The 17,442-nt window shown below is 41.0% G+C and overlaps 1 protein-coding gene across 1 annotated transcript; it reads left to right on the plus strand.

The window, feature by feature from the left end:
- Positions 1–12,051: 12,051 nt before the first annotated feature.
- On the plus strand, positions 12,052–17,110 carry LOC138225614 (uncharacterized). Its single transcript, XM_069186226.1, has 8 exons — positions 12,052–12,249; positions 13,805–13,881; positions 14,030–14,314; positions 14,413–14,535; positions 14,633–14,783; positions 14,903–15,204; positions 15,297–15,504; positions 17,039–17,110. The coding sequence occupies exons 2-8, from the start codon at positions 13,856–13,858 to the stop codon at positions 17,108–17,110; spliced, it is 1,167 nt and encodes a 388-aa protein (XP_069042327.1). The 5' UTR covers positions 12,052–12,249; positions 13,805–13,855.
- Positions 17,111–17,442: the final 332 nt, after the last annotated feature.

Below are 17,442 nucleotides of genomic sequence, written 5' to 3' on the forward strand. Positions count from 1 at the left end.
AAACAAAAGACTCTTTTTAGAATTTTACCTTTGAACACACCTTACTACAGTTCTATGACAACTATCTACCACAGCAGCATGAAAGGGAACCCTTACTTACAGTGTAGCTTTAAAGAGTAGGTGCACCTGGGTTGATTTTTTTTCTACATGCAGAACAGCAGTGAAGCATCGGGGCTTTTCTGTAACCTCTACACTGAAATCCTGTGCCAACCAGCTTGCTACTGTCTTAGAGAGATTTTCAATTTATCCCTGAAGCACAAGAAGAAGTTTGAAGTGTCACAGGAAGCAATGGCCCTCTTTTACGGATCTGTCATTGAGAGTGTTGTGCTGTTTCCCATCACTGTGTGAGATGGCAACACTTCTGCCCAGGACACGGAACAGGTAGAGAGGGCAGTGTATATCGCCTCTAAAACTCCCCTTGCCTTTGTGAATTCATTCTCCATCTCTAGACTGACACACAAAGCTCTAAAGATGCTCACCTGCCCAGAGACTTTGAGATGTGTGAATACAGACTGGGCTGCAGAGAGGCAATTAACACTCTCTAACAAATCTCATGTTTTACAGAGAAGATAAAAACACTCATCCGCCTGCTCCAAAGCATGGTAAGCACACGCAAGCTCTCCCTTTACAGGATCGTTGCTGGTTAGAAGACATGTCTAGATTCAAAGTGTTTGATAAAACAAAACTTTTCTCCCCAACTTAACGTAAATGGTTTCTACAATAAAACCATTGATTGAACTGTCATGGAAATATAACTATCAAGGAAGCCACAAGAGAGAGTTCTCACCTGAGTAAGGTCTTTATTTCAATATTGCAATATTGGGAGCCCTGCTGCCACTTCGCAAAGTGCAACCAGAGACTCAATTTGTTACAAGCAGTACAGGGCTTTTATAAGACGTTGCGCTGTAAAAAAGCTCAGCGCTTTGCTCCTTCTAAAACTTCCCCTTTCCCTAAGACAAAACAGATTACATCATAGAGTGAGAGAAGAAGCACTAGACTTGTTATTCAAAGCTAATCAGTTACTTTCGGCTAATTCTAATGACCCAGACAGCATATATTGTTTTGGTACATTGTCTTCTAAAGTAACCTAAACAGTGTACTTTGTTGAAGCACTGTTTTCTAAAATTCTGCACGTACTGTAGCACAGCAATTACATCCTTGAAATATATTATCTAAAAGCACCAATATATTTTTTGCAAAGCTCTCTACATTTTAAGAATCAATTTACTTATTAGATTTCCACTTCAATTCCCTCCTTTTTATTCTTGAAAATGATTAAAAGTTAGATTCTTCATATGGACTCCCAGGAGGCTCCCATACTTCGGATTCTTGCATTCTTATCAGAACATACTGATGCGCAAACATATTCATTACCATTTTTCAAAGCAGTGGAATAATATATGTCGTACAGCAACACAAAAACAGGAAGACAAGTATCACAGCTACTATAATTGGTGTTAGTAACTTAAAGAAAAACATTCCCCCTGGCCCAAACAGTGATTCTAACCAGGAGAGAAATGGGTGAGGCTCTAGAATGAGGCATTAAAGCACATACATAACAAGATGCATTAAGTTCCTTTACTTTTACAGTATGATTTATAAGTTTATACCACAAATTACTCATATCCCCCTCATTATCAGTTTCATTCAGCCAGTTTGTATACAAAGAGGCTTCGCGTTTAGATTCTTCCTCTTTCTGGGTGGTGACAGGCTTCCACACAAAAAGGAAAAAAGCTGTGCACATCAGTCCCAAGAATGTGATCCCCATCTATCATGTGGAGACATCACTCCTGCACTTTGCTCAGTTCGTTTGTGACCTTTTTACAGTGGGAAGCATGAATCCAGGGCACCCTTTCCGTAACTTTCACAGCAGTTGCAGTGGTCAGCAGCCTTGGTACGGCCCCCTCCACCTGAGTGAACACCATTTCTTTTTCCTGAAGTCTTTCACCAGAATCCAGTCTCCTTATTCACTCATTAGTTCTTACAGCACAGGTAAATCCCTGCGGGCTGGAGCCCAGCATTTTTCTAAGGGTTTTTTTTACAAGATTGGTCAACAGCTGGGTAATAACTCTTAGAAAAATCTACACATTGTTCCACTGCCTCAGCTGTGCCGTTTTGCAGAACAATTCTAGCTGAAGTTGTAAAATTTGTCTTTGGTCCGTTCCTGCAAAACATCTTATTATGAACAAACAAACCATAATAATAATGTGCATCCATGGGAATCACTCCCAAGGGTAACCCCCCTTAAAACTATACTGTTCTACCCATCAGGTTCTCCCACTAGATAAGAGAACCTTTCCCATGAAATCATTTTTTGACCTTCATGCTCCCTTCAGGGCGTACAATTAGCACAGAAGCAGCAGCTTTAGTCCACATGTTTTTCAAGCAGGATATTAACAGTATGATCATAACGAATAATACCAGACACACAAATATGTATTGAACCAGAGACCCTCTCCAGGTTCCTAGCACAGACTGTAGCCATGCACCAATGCCCCAATCATCTGGATTATAATTATGATATATATTTTTCTTCATCATAGATGTGCTTTGCTAAGTCATTAATTAGCTTTTTCTCATTTTAGTTAACAATGACGAAATGCTAGCGAATAAAATCCACAGTGACCGTGATGAAGACTAAATTGCTTTGCATTTTTATTTGAGTGAATTAGGATGAGTCAAAATGACCTGTTTGACTAAACTCAAACGGAAATTATTTTCATCACATGAAGTTGGCCGTTTACGCATTTACTTTCTGTCTGGCCAGTAGCAAGCCGGCTGCGTTGGGAATAATCCCAGAGCTGTAAGATTCTCACACAGCAGTAGCCCTGAGGCACCCCTCAGGGCTACTGCTGTGTGAGAATCTCCAGTATCAGGGTATGCTGCTCTCTCTCCTCTTCTCCTTTGTTGAGCTGCAGTTCTTTCCATTCGGTCTTCCCCACACCCCCCGTCATGAATCCCCATTGTGTGTTTATTGATTGCTACGTAGATAGACAATGAGATGTATACACTGTGCTAATTAGATTAAAGATTCAAATCGGAGCACCTTGATTAGAAAAAAGAAAAGGCGAGGAGATGAAATAAATGTTTGTGGTTCTCCTTGCTTTCAGCTGGAAGAAAAAGATTTGGAGTCTGAGATACTTTATATACGACGAGCAAACCAAGAAAAACTCTTTTATTATTTCAATATTACTGAAGATAAGGAAGCAGAATGTGGCTAACATTATAAATTGAAAAATGTCAACAAATCTGAAGCGGCATAAGAAGCGCAGAACCAGACACTTTCGCATCAAAAACATTTTACTCTGTAGCAAGGCAACAAATTAAACATTCAGAATTAAATGAAAAATATTTTAGTTTGCATATCAGGAAAATAATCATTTAATGTCTGGGTTAGAGATTAACGTGTAAGATGTTAATTGCTCATTTAAAATGTGAGTGCTAGTTGAACACACCATGAGTGCTGCATTTCAGCTTCATAGTGGCGCTCTGTCAGAAATGTGATTTTTCCACATGTTTTTCAAGCAGGATATTAACAGTATGATCATAATGAATAATACCAGACACACAAATATGTATTGAACCAGAGAACCTCTCCAGGTTCCTAGCACAGACTGTAGCCATGCACCAATGCCCCAATCATCTGGATTATAATTATGATATATATTTTTCTTCATCATAGATGTGCTTTGCTAAGTCATTAATTTGCTAATAATTGTCTAGAATACAAGTACTGTTTAGTCTTTGCTCACCTAAACAGCTGTCTATCACCCTAATAGAGAATGGCCTAAAACTGTGATTATAGCGAGGAGCATACAGTTATTTCCATTCTAATACATCTGAGTTACATTCAGACTAAAAGCAGGGCTATTTACCTATGCCAATAAACCTAAATAATCACCTCTATCAAAGGGGATTACTCCCAAGAGCATCTTTTATAGCAATACAATCCCAACATGAGCTCTGATTATTATTTGTGGCTGACTGATAAAGCATTGATTCCATATCCCCATTTATAAAAGTAAAACTCCTTACACTTAACAGGTACACTGTCGCCCCCACCTCAAGAAGCTCAACAAACACAGAAACAGTGACAATATAATAATTAATGTTCACTCAGTCTCTGGTGCAGTGGTTCGGTGTCGGCGCAATGCGTAGATCCAGCGATCTCATCCTGTCACTCAGATGGCAGAGTCGGTAGTCAGTTGCACTTGATATGGTCCTTCCCAGCAGGGTTGCAACATCTGGCAGGGTATATCTTCCTCACCCACACCCACTCGCCAGGTATCAGGTCGTGTCTTCCCTCTGCTGGAAGTCTCCAAGCGTCCAGCACCTGTTCAACAGCCCCGTGCACCACTTCAATTAACAACCTAAAATACTATAATAGAGAATTAGCAAATTCAACAATCCATTCGCCAAATTCATCCCTCCAGGAAGTTTCGTTGATTGGCCTGTGATGATATCAAACAGGCTCTATTACACAGTTCTGTTTGATCCAGCCCGCATCCCATGGCGTTCCTTCAGTCTGATGTCTAGTCGATCTTTTAGAGTTCTGTTCCTTCATTCCACTGTTCCAGCAGACTGAGGGTGATCTCAGTCCATCTCACCCCGATTAATGCAGCCACAGCCTGATCATAATACAAGCGGTAGGGCAGTGCCCACCGAGGGCTTATCTCCATCATCAAGTGTTTGGTAGACACAGAGGCAGTGACAGCAACCCACTGGGAAAACAGATTATAAGAGCCAAGGTTTCCCTTTACAATTGTAAATTGTAAACATTTGCTACTGCATGAAAGGTTTCTCAGGAGCAGGCCTTTTGAGCTGTAGCACCTGCACCTGAACTGTAGTTGAGTTCCTTTGATAAGGATCACATTGAGATACCACATAAGTGGCTACTGCTTCAAACACAGTCCCCACCCAGGTTTGGGTAACCGGCACACCATTTAACTCGCACACAGGTGTCCGACAGAGTGCATTTGTCGAGCTACAAAGGGCATTAGGCTGTGAGGGCATGCAGAGCGTCCAGTGTGCTGGCAGCACCACACTCTTTTCTAACCATGTCCTTTTCTCTGCTTTAGAGGCCTCAGCCTGAATATCCTGTAGCTGTCCCTTTTTCACCAACAGAGGTTTCACAGGGGTCTCAGACCCCTGTTCTACCAGGACTGCTCACCTGACCGCTACATCTGCAAAGTTGTTCCCCCGAGTTACTGGAAACATTTCTTTATTATGTGATTTACACTTTACCACAGCTACTTCAGTCAGCAGCTGCAAAGCTTCTAACAGTTCAGAGACAAACCCAGCATTCTTGACTGGAGTCTCTGACATGTTGGGGAAATCCCTATTCCTTCACTGCCATCCAAAATTGTGGCATACACCAAATGTATATATACAGTCTATATAAATTGCTACAATTTTCCATTTACCATATTTACAAGTTTCAATTAAATCTTTTCATTCGGTCTGCTAGTTCTACACCAGATTATTCACAGTTTATACAGCCAGGCAGGTAGCCTGCACAACACATAAACACGGCCCCTTGGCCACCGCATCAAGGGGTCCTGAATAATAATAACCCACCAGACGATGCCTATCTCCATGCTCCTGCACCAGCACAACAGCTCATAATTAGTAGTTTTGTCTTTGGGGTTTTATATCTCGGTATAACATTAAAGTCGCACAATAATTTCGACAAACTGGCGGCTCCCTTTTCTCCTCCTTGGGAGTCTTTTTACCTCTCATTTGCAGCGCTCGCACTTCTGCATGCATGCTTCGCGAGTTATTAAATCAAATCTGTCTCCGCTGTCCGTAATATCAGGAAAGCATAGTTGTACATTCTAGGCAACATCAGGTTTTAACACACTCAAGTAAATTTGTTTTATTACTGTGGAAGTATCTTCGTTCACTTCCTTTTCATCGGCTAACCCCGAGTATACTATCCATAAAGCTATAAACATTTCTGTAAAATCTGAAACATCCTCACTTCCTTCTGCTGAATGCTGTTACTTTTCTCTAATCAGTTTTCGGTGGGTAATGCTCTTTCAAAAATCTCCACACTAATCCCCACCCTTCTCCCAGATTCTCTCTTAAGGCGTGATTTCTTTTTTTGCTGTTTCTTTTTCTGCATATATAACTTCGTTTCGTTCAGCCATTGCTTTTAGCTCTTCCATCAGGGATTTTTGCGTCTCATCTATGATATTCTGTTGAATTCTCAAATATTCCTCTAACTATTGTTTATTTTTATCCAAATGTTCATACACTTTTCTACATTCCTGTTCAGCCTAAATTCCGTCTGACAGTCAATATTTCTTTTAAGTTTCACTTTGGATTAATCAAACTTTTTTTTCTTCACACCAAACCATTTTCACGTCTCCCACGCGCCCCTCGGAATCCCCCAGTCGAGACAAACTGACGAACTATCACAATTCGGGAACATGGACCAGGTTCCAAATCCTGGCTTTAAACACACAGTTGAATCGAGTTACCACCCTCGGCTCTTCTGCGAGTATAGTTCTAGTTACTACCTTCAGCCGTACTGCAGTCGTGTACCAGGATGCAACACCTGGATTTTTTCGCACGGGCAGGGTGAGACGCTATTCCTTCAGCAATCCCTCTTTTTCTACCCCACCTTCACAAAACAGGCATCTAAAAACACATACACCATTAACTCATTTTTCTGCTGTACTCGCTTCAGCTTCAGGAAAACCCTGAACCCACCACAGCAACATGGAGAGGACAAGGGACTTTTTAGAAAAGTGGAGTCCTTACCTCTTTTTAGAAGTGGCTGCCTAACTTTTCCTCTCCATGTTTGTGTGGTTTAATTTAGATGGATACTTCTTCATCATTTGGGTCACATATCCGCCAATCTGCCTCCTCCTTTTTAGAGGACGTTGTAAACCTTTAGGAACAATATGATCTAGCAACAAGGTTATGTCACTGTAATTAGGCTTAAGACAATCAAGAACAAGGCTTTCCTTTCTTCTAAATTCTTTACGGTCATCAGGCAATTTAGGAAAAGACTTAACTAATGCAAATAATTCACTAGGAGACCAAAGTCAATGTACATATGCTGGAGTTCCTTCTGGACCTGGAAAAGTGCACATTGGCATTTCACGAACAAGTGAAAAGGCTTTGGCTCCGGACCGCTTTCTAATTTCGGTGGAGACTTTTTCTTTTTAAAAGGCATGGCCATGACTTTAGCTGCAGCTTGCTGTTCTTTAGTTTCAAGACTAGTCTTTTTTGAAGCTTCCCATTATTTCTGTGATTCCTCTTTCCATTACATAAGTTTTCCAATTCACTTTCTTTCCTTTCTTCTCCTTCTCTTCTAAGTTTCCCCTTCTTCAGGAAACTTCTTTTTCCTAATTCAACTTTCCTCTGTCCATTCTGATTCACTTACAAAGATCCTTCATAGTTATGGGCCCCTAATTATCATATATAAATTATGTGCAAGTTCCCTTACACCTATTACCCTAGCTTTACAGTTCATGAACATAAAACATTTTTTTTACTCTAACCCAGGCTATAATTGTTTCTCTGAATTTGTCGTACATGTATTTTTGCTGGACTGCTCGGTCCCATTTTCGTCTTTGAATTTTAATTTCCCATTTTTACCGATCGGTGCCTTACTTAGAACCTTATCACATTAACTACTCCGCAGAGCAAAAACCACAGGTCTGTGTTAAGATAAGTTCTTTATATGAGTCCCAGACCCGCGTGAGAACACCCCTGTGGCTCGCTTCTCAAGCTATTAATTTTTAAGGATAACTTACTGACGTCAGACAGCTGCCAATTCTCCAGATGCGTCTCTGGAAGGATAAACAATTTATCCTCCGAGGTTCGTCCAATTTTACTAAAATTATCCGTGTCCGGATGGAGTTTCAGCAGCCATTCGCGTCCAGGTTTGTGATCCCGGACGAGCCCCCAAATTGTCATGGAAATATAACTATCAAGGAAGCCACAAGAGAGAGTTCTCACCTGAGTAAGGTCTTTATTTCAATATTGCAATATTGGGAGCCCTGCTGCCACTTTGCAAAGTGCAACCAGAGACTCAATTTGTTACAAGCAGTACAGGGTTTTTATAAGACGTTGCGCTGTAAAAAAGCTCAGCGCTTTGCTCCTTCTAAAACTTCCCCTTTCCCTAAGACAAAACAGATTACATCATAGAGTGAGAGAAGAAGCACTAGACTTGTTATTCAAAGCTAATCAGTTACTTTTGGCTAATTCTAATGACCCAGACAGCATATATTGTTTTGGTACATTGTCTTCTAAAGTAACCTAAACAGTGTACTTTGTTGACGCACTGTTTTCTACAATTCTGCACGTACTGTAGCACAGCAATTACATCCTTGAAATATATTATCTAAAAGCACCAATATATTTTTTGCAAAGCTCTCTACATTTTAAGAATCAATTTACGTATTAGATTTCCACTTCAATTCCCTCCTTTTTATTCTTGAAAATGATTAAAAGTTAGATTCTTCATATGGACTCCCAGGAGGCTCCCATACTTCGGAATCTTGCATTCTTATCAGAACATACTGATACGCAAACATATTCATTACCATTTTTCAAAGCAGTGGAATAATATATGTCGTACAGCAACACAAAAACAGGAAGACAAGTATCACAGCTACTATAATTGGTGTTAGTAACTTAAAGAAAAACATTCCCCCTGGCCCAAACAGTGATTCTAACCAGGAGAGAAATGGGTGAGGCTCTAGAATGAGGCATTAAAGCACATACATAACAAGATGCATTAAGTTCCTTTAACTTTACAGTATGATTTATAAGTTTATACCACAAATTACTCATATCCCCCTCATTATCAGTTTCATTCAGCCAGTTTGTATACAAAGAGGCTTCGCGTTTAGATTCTTCCTCTTTCTGGGTAGTGACAGGCTTCCACATAAAAAGGAAAAAAGCTGTGCACATCAGTCCCAAGCATGTGATCCCCATCTATCATTTGGAGACATCACTCCTGCGCTTTGCTCAGTTCGTTTGTGACCTTTTTACAGTGGGAAGCATGAATCCAGGGCACCCTTTCCGTGACTTTCACAGCAGTTGCAGTGGTCAGCAGCCTTGGTAGGGCCCCCTCCACCTGAGTGAACACCATTTCTTTTTCCTGAAGTCTTTCACCAGAATCCAGTCTCCTTATTCACTCATTAGTTCTTACAGCACAGGTAAATCCCTGCGGGCTGGAGCCCAGCATTTTTCTTAGGGTTTTTTTTTTACAAGATTGGTCAACAGCTGGGTAATATCTCTTAGAAAAATCTACACATTGTTCCACTGCCTCAGCTGTGTCGTTTTGCAGAACAATTCTAGCTGAAGTTGTAAAATTTGTCTTTGGTCCGTTCCTGCAAAACATCTTATTATGAACAAACAAACCATAATAATAATGTGTATCTATGGGAATCACTCCCAAGGGTAACCCCCCTTAAAACTATACTGTTCTACCCATCAGGTTCTGCCACTAGATAAGAGAACCTTTCCCATGAAATCATTTTTTGACCTTCATGATCCCTTCAGGGCGTACAATTAGCACAGAAGCAGCAGCTTTAGTCCACATGTTTTTCAAGCAGGATATTAACAGTATGATCATAACAAAAAATACCAGACACACAAATATGTATTGAACCAGAGACCCTCTCCAGGTTCCTAGCACAGACTGTAGCCATGCACCAATGCCCCAATCATCTGGATTATAATTATTATATATATTTTTCTTCATCATAGATGTGCTTTGCTAAGTCATTAATTAGCTTTTTCTTATTTTAGTTAACAATGACGAAATGCTAGCGAATAAAATCCACAGTGACCGTGATGAAGACTAAATTGCTTTGCATTTTTATTTGAGTGAATTAGGATGAGTCAAAATGACCTGTTTGACTAAACTCAAACGGAAATTATTTTCATCACATGAAGTTGGCCGTTTACGCATTTACTTTCTGTCTGGCCAGTAGCAAGCCGGCTGCGTTGGGAATAATCCCAGAGCTGTGAGATTCTCACACAGCAGTAGCCCTGAGGCACCCCTCAGGGCTACTGCTGTGTGAGAATCTCCAGTATCAGGGTATGCTGCTCTCTCTCCTCTTCTCCTTTGTTGAGCTGCAGTTCTTTCCATTCGGTCTTCCCCACACCCCCCGTCATGAATCCCCATTGTGTGTTAATTGATTGCTACGTAGACAGACAATGAGATGTATACACTGTGCTAATTAGATTAAAGATTCAAATCGGAGCACCTTGATTAGAAAAAAGAAAAGGCGAGGAGATGAAATAAATGTTTGTGGTTCTCCTTGCTTTCAGCTGGAAGAAAAAGATTTGGAGTCTGAGATACTTTATATACGACGAGCAAACCAAGAAAAACTCTTTTATTATTTCAATATTACTGAAGATAAGGAAGCAGAATGTGGCTAACATTATAAGTTGAAAAATGTCAACAAATCTGAAGCGGCATAAGAACCAGACACTTTCGCATCAAAAATATTTTACTCTGTAGCAAGGCAACAAATTAAACATTCAGAATTAAATGAAGATATTTTAGTTTGCATATCAGGAAAATAATCATTTAATGTCTGGGTTAGAGATTAATGTGTAAGATGTTAATTGCTCATTTAAAATATGAGTGCTAGTTGAACACACCATGAGTGCTGCATTTTAGCTTCATAGTGGCGCTCTGTCAGAAATGTGATTTTTGTTCATGTTATTTATAAATTGTTGAAGTGAGTCTATGAAATTAATTTTGTGTACTGTACATTTCACATTATGTAATAGTGATCAGAAAAGACTTTTCTTTGTGTTTAGTCTATTTATATAGCTGGATATTCAGCTAACCAAGAAAATATTATTGTGGCACCAACATCTTACAGCATGTTCCTCCATTCCGTCTAATTTCTTCAGAAGAGTGTAGGTGGAGTGAAAGCACTGAGGCACACTGAAGCAAGGTCTGTCACTGTTAGCATGATGTATTTAATATGATATTCTTATTTTTTCAGAAGAGTGTGTGTTAGCATGATGTATATAATGACTGAGATTCTCAATATATGTAGTATGTCACTATGTACCTTCTTCCAAGTCTCATGTAGATCACAGATCTTGCTCACACAGGTTTATTAAAATATTCACCCCTGCTCACACCTGAAGAAGGCTTCACAGATGAATTTTTTCTCTCTTCTCTTTTCAGCATGGATAAACCTATTACTTGTTCCTTTATTAACGTACTCTCATTATTGTTTTAGTTTTGTTTTCACCGTGGCGCTAAAGACAGATAATTGTGTCTCATGGAATCTAATTTCAGGTTGGAGGTTAGCTTCAGTAGTTTCCCTTCCTGCACAGACTGATGGGGCTGATTGACATGCTAAGTAGATAGTTAGAGACATTCAGACATTCAGAGAAGTCCACAGAGAGACATTCAGAGTCAGGATGTTATAGCCTCCATCTCCTGTGTCTGTGAGGGTCTGGGTGTAACCTGAGACAGACACCTGCTGTTCTCAGACTGGGGGACAGAGAGGCAGTTCATTCTCCAATTTAACTAGAGATCATTAAAATATTCCTTTGCACTCTTACTTCTTCCTGATTTTTTTAAAATGTCTTCTTCTCAAAAAGAAGTAGAACGAGGAATCATTACATTAATGGGTAATTGGACTGTTCCCAATGATGGGCTGGTTGGTAGTACAAATTACTACTGGAAAGAACACAATTTATTATGTCTTAACATTAAGATTGTTCTTTTCTTTCTTGTGGGATTAAGAATCGTTATGTTTTGTCGTTCAGAACGTCTCTGTACTGTAAGTTTTGAGTGTAGTGAGTAAAACTCCTCCCGCTGTATTTACTGTACAAACATATGGGAACCACACAATGAAGGGCCCACGCAATAACAACACTTGTAAATAAATTGTATGTAAGAGAAATATAGAAATATAATCCTTTTCTAGTGATGTGTGCTAATATGAAAGCCGTTATTTTCCGTGACATGATCTGGTTCGTTAGATTGAATAAAAGGCTGGGCTTGGAGGAGGGGAGGAGACTGCGGGGGTGGAGCAGCCGAACTGATTTCTTTTGATAAGCCACATCTCTCTACTCACTAGAGACACCAATTCCATCTGAGACACAACTCACTGGATGAGCTCTTCAGCATTTCTACTGTTGGATGCATTTTCAATTTCTCCTCTATTTAAGCGGTAGAAAAAACCTGAAGATCTGGATTTTCTATCATTAACATCTGAGTTCAGCTTCTGCAATCAATATTGCCGACAAAAGGTAAGAAATTGTATTTAAACATCATATATGCTTATACAGGCCAACAACACTACTACCAACTTAATAATTAGTTTATGTGGGTTAATGGTGATGAAGGCCAATCTAAAATCCAAACAAAGCAACGAGCAAAAATATGGTTCTTCCAAGTGCTGGAGTGTCAAGTGGAGAGCCAGGTTAACAGCATCCTCAGCAGACTTGATTGCCCGAGAGGCAGACTGTTAAGGATCCAACAGGGGAGATGGGCACAGCTGGAGGTGCTTAAGCGCCAGATGCTCAAAGCCATTCATAGCCTTCTAGCTCAGAGCAGTTGGTCTGGCTTGTAGCCATTAGGGCACGATTTTTTTGAAGATTCAGGACCAGGATTTAGAGTGGACACTCTGAAACTGTGAAGAAAAAGAAAAAAATGACCAATTATGAAACAAAAAATCTGGTCAAAGGCCCCAGCCTGCCAGGTAAACTTCAGTTTGATGTGCTCTTTGAGAATCTTGATTGAAGGGCTCTAGACAATATGTCACTGTGCAGACCACCTGGATCCTGTGTTCACCGGATTTGATTTGTCAGAGATATATTCAGTTCAGTCAACCATGATAAAAGACCTGTTCTCTTTATGGCACAGGTCTTGTAATTCTTTTGAGAACCATGGATTCTTATTGCCATATATCTTAACTGTTTTGTGGGTATGCATACATCTTCACAGAAGCTTATGGAAGATATAACAGTGTCAGAATATTGAATAAGGAAAGTGGAAGCAGAGCTTAATGTGCCCCAATGATCTTACTGATTTTTAGTTTTGACATGATATTTATTGCTTTTAAAGACTACGATTAAAACTTTAAGACTTCCTAACTCATCTCCCATTGTTTAGAGACTTTCAAACATTCTCTGTTTATTGGAATATGTAAAATAGCACTAAGATTTCATTTAAATATGAATATTATACAGTTATCTTTTAATGTGTTATTGTTCAGAACATCTCTGAAAAAGTACTTACAGAACAAATGTAAAACTCATTTCTTTCTGATGTGATGGCAGCCATCGTGTGCCAGAATACTTACCACACCAGCTCTCAGTGGGGAGAAGAACAGTGTGATAAAGCCAATTCATAAATAGGGATTATTATGAGGCCATGATTGGTAAAGGCCAATGGGAAATTTAGCCACGATGCTGGGGTAACACCACAGGGGGTCAGGACCCAACAGGTCAGTTTTACGACCCATCCGAAAGACAGCACCTTTCTACAGTACAGTTTCTCTGTCACTACTCTGGGGCATTAAGACCCACATAGACTGCAGGGTGAGCGTTCCCTGCTGGCACCACTAACACCTCTTCCAGCAGCCTTACTTTAATTACTTTCCTTTTTCTCAGGAGGTCTCCCATCCAGGTACTGACAAGGCTCACACCTGCTTAGCTTCAGTGGGTTGCCAGTTGTGAGTTGCAGGGTGGTATGGTTGCTGGCAATTAGATGGGAACCTAAGGGAATTGTTTTAGCTAATTCATTTTGACTTCCCCTGATATTAATAATGTAGACTTAATTCTTCATATATCTTTTGAAAAGGAAAATTCCCTCAGTCTTTTACATCTGAAGACGTCTGGGGACAGATCTCACATGGCTTCAGTTGGAACATCCACCAAGTAAGAGTTCATTGTTGTTGTACAAAGTCATGTTTTATTTCAGAATCATGTACCTAGCTGATAAAATACAATTAGGGAGAAAGCTTAATTAGGAAAATGTAGGCTTTCTCTTGTTTCTATAGACAAACATTTTTCTATGTTGTCTTAGGAAACCCAACAGGATTCCCCTGGTATGCAAGATATGCCTGAGGACATTTGACCAGCTTCCTGCTCACTTGAAGAGGGTGTGTATGAAGCAAGCCACACCAGAGGAGATCAGGATGACCTCTCGCCAGGCCAGGAAGGATTTGATGAATCACCTGAGGAATGGGCATGTTGTGGATTACGAGAGCATAGAGCTATTGTTTGACAAGGCAAATAGGAACCTAGCTGTGAGACTGGTGGAGTCCATGGGCTGTTTTGTACGTGGGAAACCTGAAGACAAACCAGCAAGGTGAGAGATTCAATTTTGCCATTTCTTCATTGTATTTTCAAAGGCTTTTTTGAAACCGGTTATCTTGGTTAGTATTTTATGAAATGGTACTTTTACAGTTCCAGATGCCCTGAGGAAGTGCATGCAGTCCAGCAGAAAGAGCTGCCGCAGGCTCCTCCAGAGACTGAGGAGGACGAGGAAGATGAAGGGGAACATGGGAGGTCTGAAGAACTGGAGCAGCAGTAAGACTTTCCTCTCATGTTTCCATTTTGATTAATAATTCCACCGGCTCTCTTATGTATGAAATCATTCTATGATTAGTGTCCTATATCCCTACAGGACCCCAGTAGTGAAGAGTTATCAGCAGGCTCTCCGGAAGAGAGTGGCCCGGGCTGGACTATACAGAAAACACAATCTGGATGTTCCTCTCCTGGCTGGGTTTAAACAGTACCTTATCCAGGACCTGGGTGTGGTAAACTGCTCTCAGGAGGTAGGTATTTAAAACTGGGCAGAGGCTCACAAAGTACATATTTTAAATCATTCGCACAGAATTTACCCATCTGAGATTGTGCCAGTCCTAAAAATAAACCCTAAAAACATTTTTTTTAGATACACAACGTTTCCAGATTTCTGTTTTTTATGGATCCGTCTAAAGCATCCTTGATGTTTGTGAAGGACATTCCCAAAACACGCAATTTTTTTTACCAACTGAGGATGACTGGACTGTCTCACCAAACCATTGCTAATTACATCAAAAATATCAACCGGTTCCTGTGCTACATCCTGAATGCCACCAACCTAAGACAGGAGGATCCCAGCCTGGCTAACATCATCATCATCTTCCAGAGCATCCTAAAGGACATTCAGCAGAAAAAAAGCAAGGATGTCTCAAAGGAAGTAATCAGAAAGAGGTATGTTCCATTTGGAACTCTGATTCCAGTTGGTTTCCAGTTCCAGTACATGATGGGAATTGACATTGATGGTACTACTCCTTTTGCCACAGATACAGACAGCTGCAGACTCCTGGGCCGAGCGCCAGTGACTGCTGGAAGGTGCTGAGGGCTGCAAAGAGAGATGTGGAGCGGATACTGAAGAAGACGCACACCTCTGAAGACATCACCATGCCTGAGCAGCTTCTTGTGCTGTATTACCTGCAGGCCATTCTCCAGCTGAAGCACCTACAGCACCCACGGGTGGTAAAGAATATGACAGTAAGCATGACAGTCATGCATATTTCAGTTGTTTGGCCAAATTCTAACAATGAAACAATGATCTGACATTCATAAAGAGACAGAATAACAGTTGTAGAGAAAAGTGGTTCAGGGACGCCAAATATGTAATCATAGTGGCTCTCTGAAGGCACCAGTTCTGTAGGGTTTGGGCATTTACTGAGACAATTATTAATTGTAGCAGTAAATCACAAAGTTGATTCTTTTGATGGCTTTAGAATCCAACTCAAACAACGCACACACACAGGTACTAATGCACGAGGATACATTTATTAATACATAGAATATGCATATAAACCTAACAGATCTTATCGAGAGGGTTATCAGAATACAAAAGATATATATTCAATCAGTTACAAAGAGTTACACATATCAAGAGGACATACGTTCAGTATATCATTCATTAAGACCGTTTCGTAAAGTGAACTTGGTTACAACTTCTACATTAGATACTCAAACAAGTACATAACTCTTAGGAATTAAATTGATATCAACTGGTTGGGATAACAATTGAATTCTCGAGCTGTAATGCATTGAAGTTGAATACTCATCCAATCTTTGGGGATTCAGATCTCCTGCGGGCACAAAGAAACAGTTGCAGGCTGTGCTGTCCAATCCGCGCTCTCTGGCTCGGTGCCAGGCTGTGCTGTGCGGCTTGCGACGGTGCGCTGCTGATGCTCACTGTCCGGCTAGTTAGTGTTGGCTTTAACTAGCAAAGTTTGTGCACAGGAGAAAAGATGACTGTGGGTCCCAGCAAGTCAGGAAGAGGACCGGTTCGTTCCTGATGAAGAGCTAGTTCTGAATAGTGATTCAGCTTTCCACAGTTCCGACCTGTTCAGGAGGCCTGCTGCTGGTTACTCTCTGGCAACCTCCACTCTAGACTCTTAGAACAAAGGAAAGTTCTGGCACTCGGACACACTGGCCATTCCGTGGTCGTCCGGGCTGAGTCTCAGGATGGTCAGGAGGCGCGCTGCGAGAATGTCCTGCCCTTGGGATTCTCCTTTGAATTCCTTCTAGAATTGTTGGATCTGAATCTCAGTCTGAATCTTGTTGAATCTCTCAGGCTCTCTGTGTTGCCTGTTTTTACCTGGAGGAACTTCAGCTCATTGATTGGCTGAAAGTTCCATGGGCATCAGAGTCCCACGTGGGTTACTCGGCCCTACCGGTCCCTGATTGGTTGATCAAGGTGAGATATGAGTCACTTAGTCCTGACACTTAGTAATGCAGTCCAGATGTCCAACTCGCACTCCCTAGACAGATAGGCGCCAATGGGTGACCATTGATCATGATAGCCAGGCTTAGCTAAGTGCATCCCCCTTTGGGAGCTGTCCTTGGACCTTAAATCACCTTGCATGAATGGTTTCTCTGTGGCTGCACCACAGAGATGAACAGAGAAATGAGGCCTAATTTGGGAAAGCTCAGAAACACTTAATTCTGCCTTATTATTAAGCCTCGCCGCTACACAGTGCTGGTCAGGGCTCATCGCTGTCACTTAGGTGGCGCTCCTGTAACTTAGGGCCTTTACAGGGAGACCTGCTGTGCCAGTGATCCTGGACTGGAGGGAAGGGTGGGGGAGAAGATGCTCTAAGCTCTGTGTTCAGTCAGAGAGATTGGACAGTGGAAGTATGAGAGTGGAATTTGATTTCCACCCCAGCTTCTCTTCAGTAACTTCATATGTAACAAGAGTTAGTGAATGGCAAACATCAAGTTCAAACAGCCTCAGCGGCACTAAATCATAATCATTCTTGATGACACCTCCTCATGTTATATGTAAGCCCCTTCTCTCTTTCACATTTATCTCGCTTCCACCTCTTGGCACCTCTCTTCCATACCATCCCCTACTTGTGAGTCCTCATTGGGATCCCAGCTGCCTCGTCCTACAGAAGCTTAGCACCCAGCCAAGTGGGTCAGACTGACTGA

This window comes from Lepisosteus oculatus (genome assembly GCF_040954835.1).
Source record: "Lepisosteus oculatus isolate fLepOcu1 chromosome 22 unlocalized genomic scaffold, fLepOcu1.hap2 SUPER_22_unloc_1, whole genome shotgun sequence".
NCBI lineage: Eukaryota > Metazoa > Chordata > Actinopteri > Semionotiformes > Lepisosteidae > Lepisosteus > Lepisosteus oculatus.

Coding starts and splice junctions, on each gene's coding strand:
- LOC138225614 (XM_069186226.1), top strand. CDS start 13,856: ATGGCTTCAGTTGGAACATCCACCAA. Junction 14,536..14,632: donor TCTGAAGAACTGGAGCAGCA/GTAAGACTTTCC, acceptor ATATCCCTACAG/GACCCCAGTAGTGAAGAGTT. Junction 15,505..17,038: donor GGGTGGTAAAGAATATGACA/GTAAGCATGACA, acceptor CCTGTAACTTAG/GGCCTTTACAGGGAGACCTG.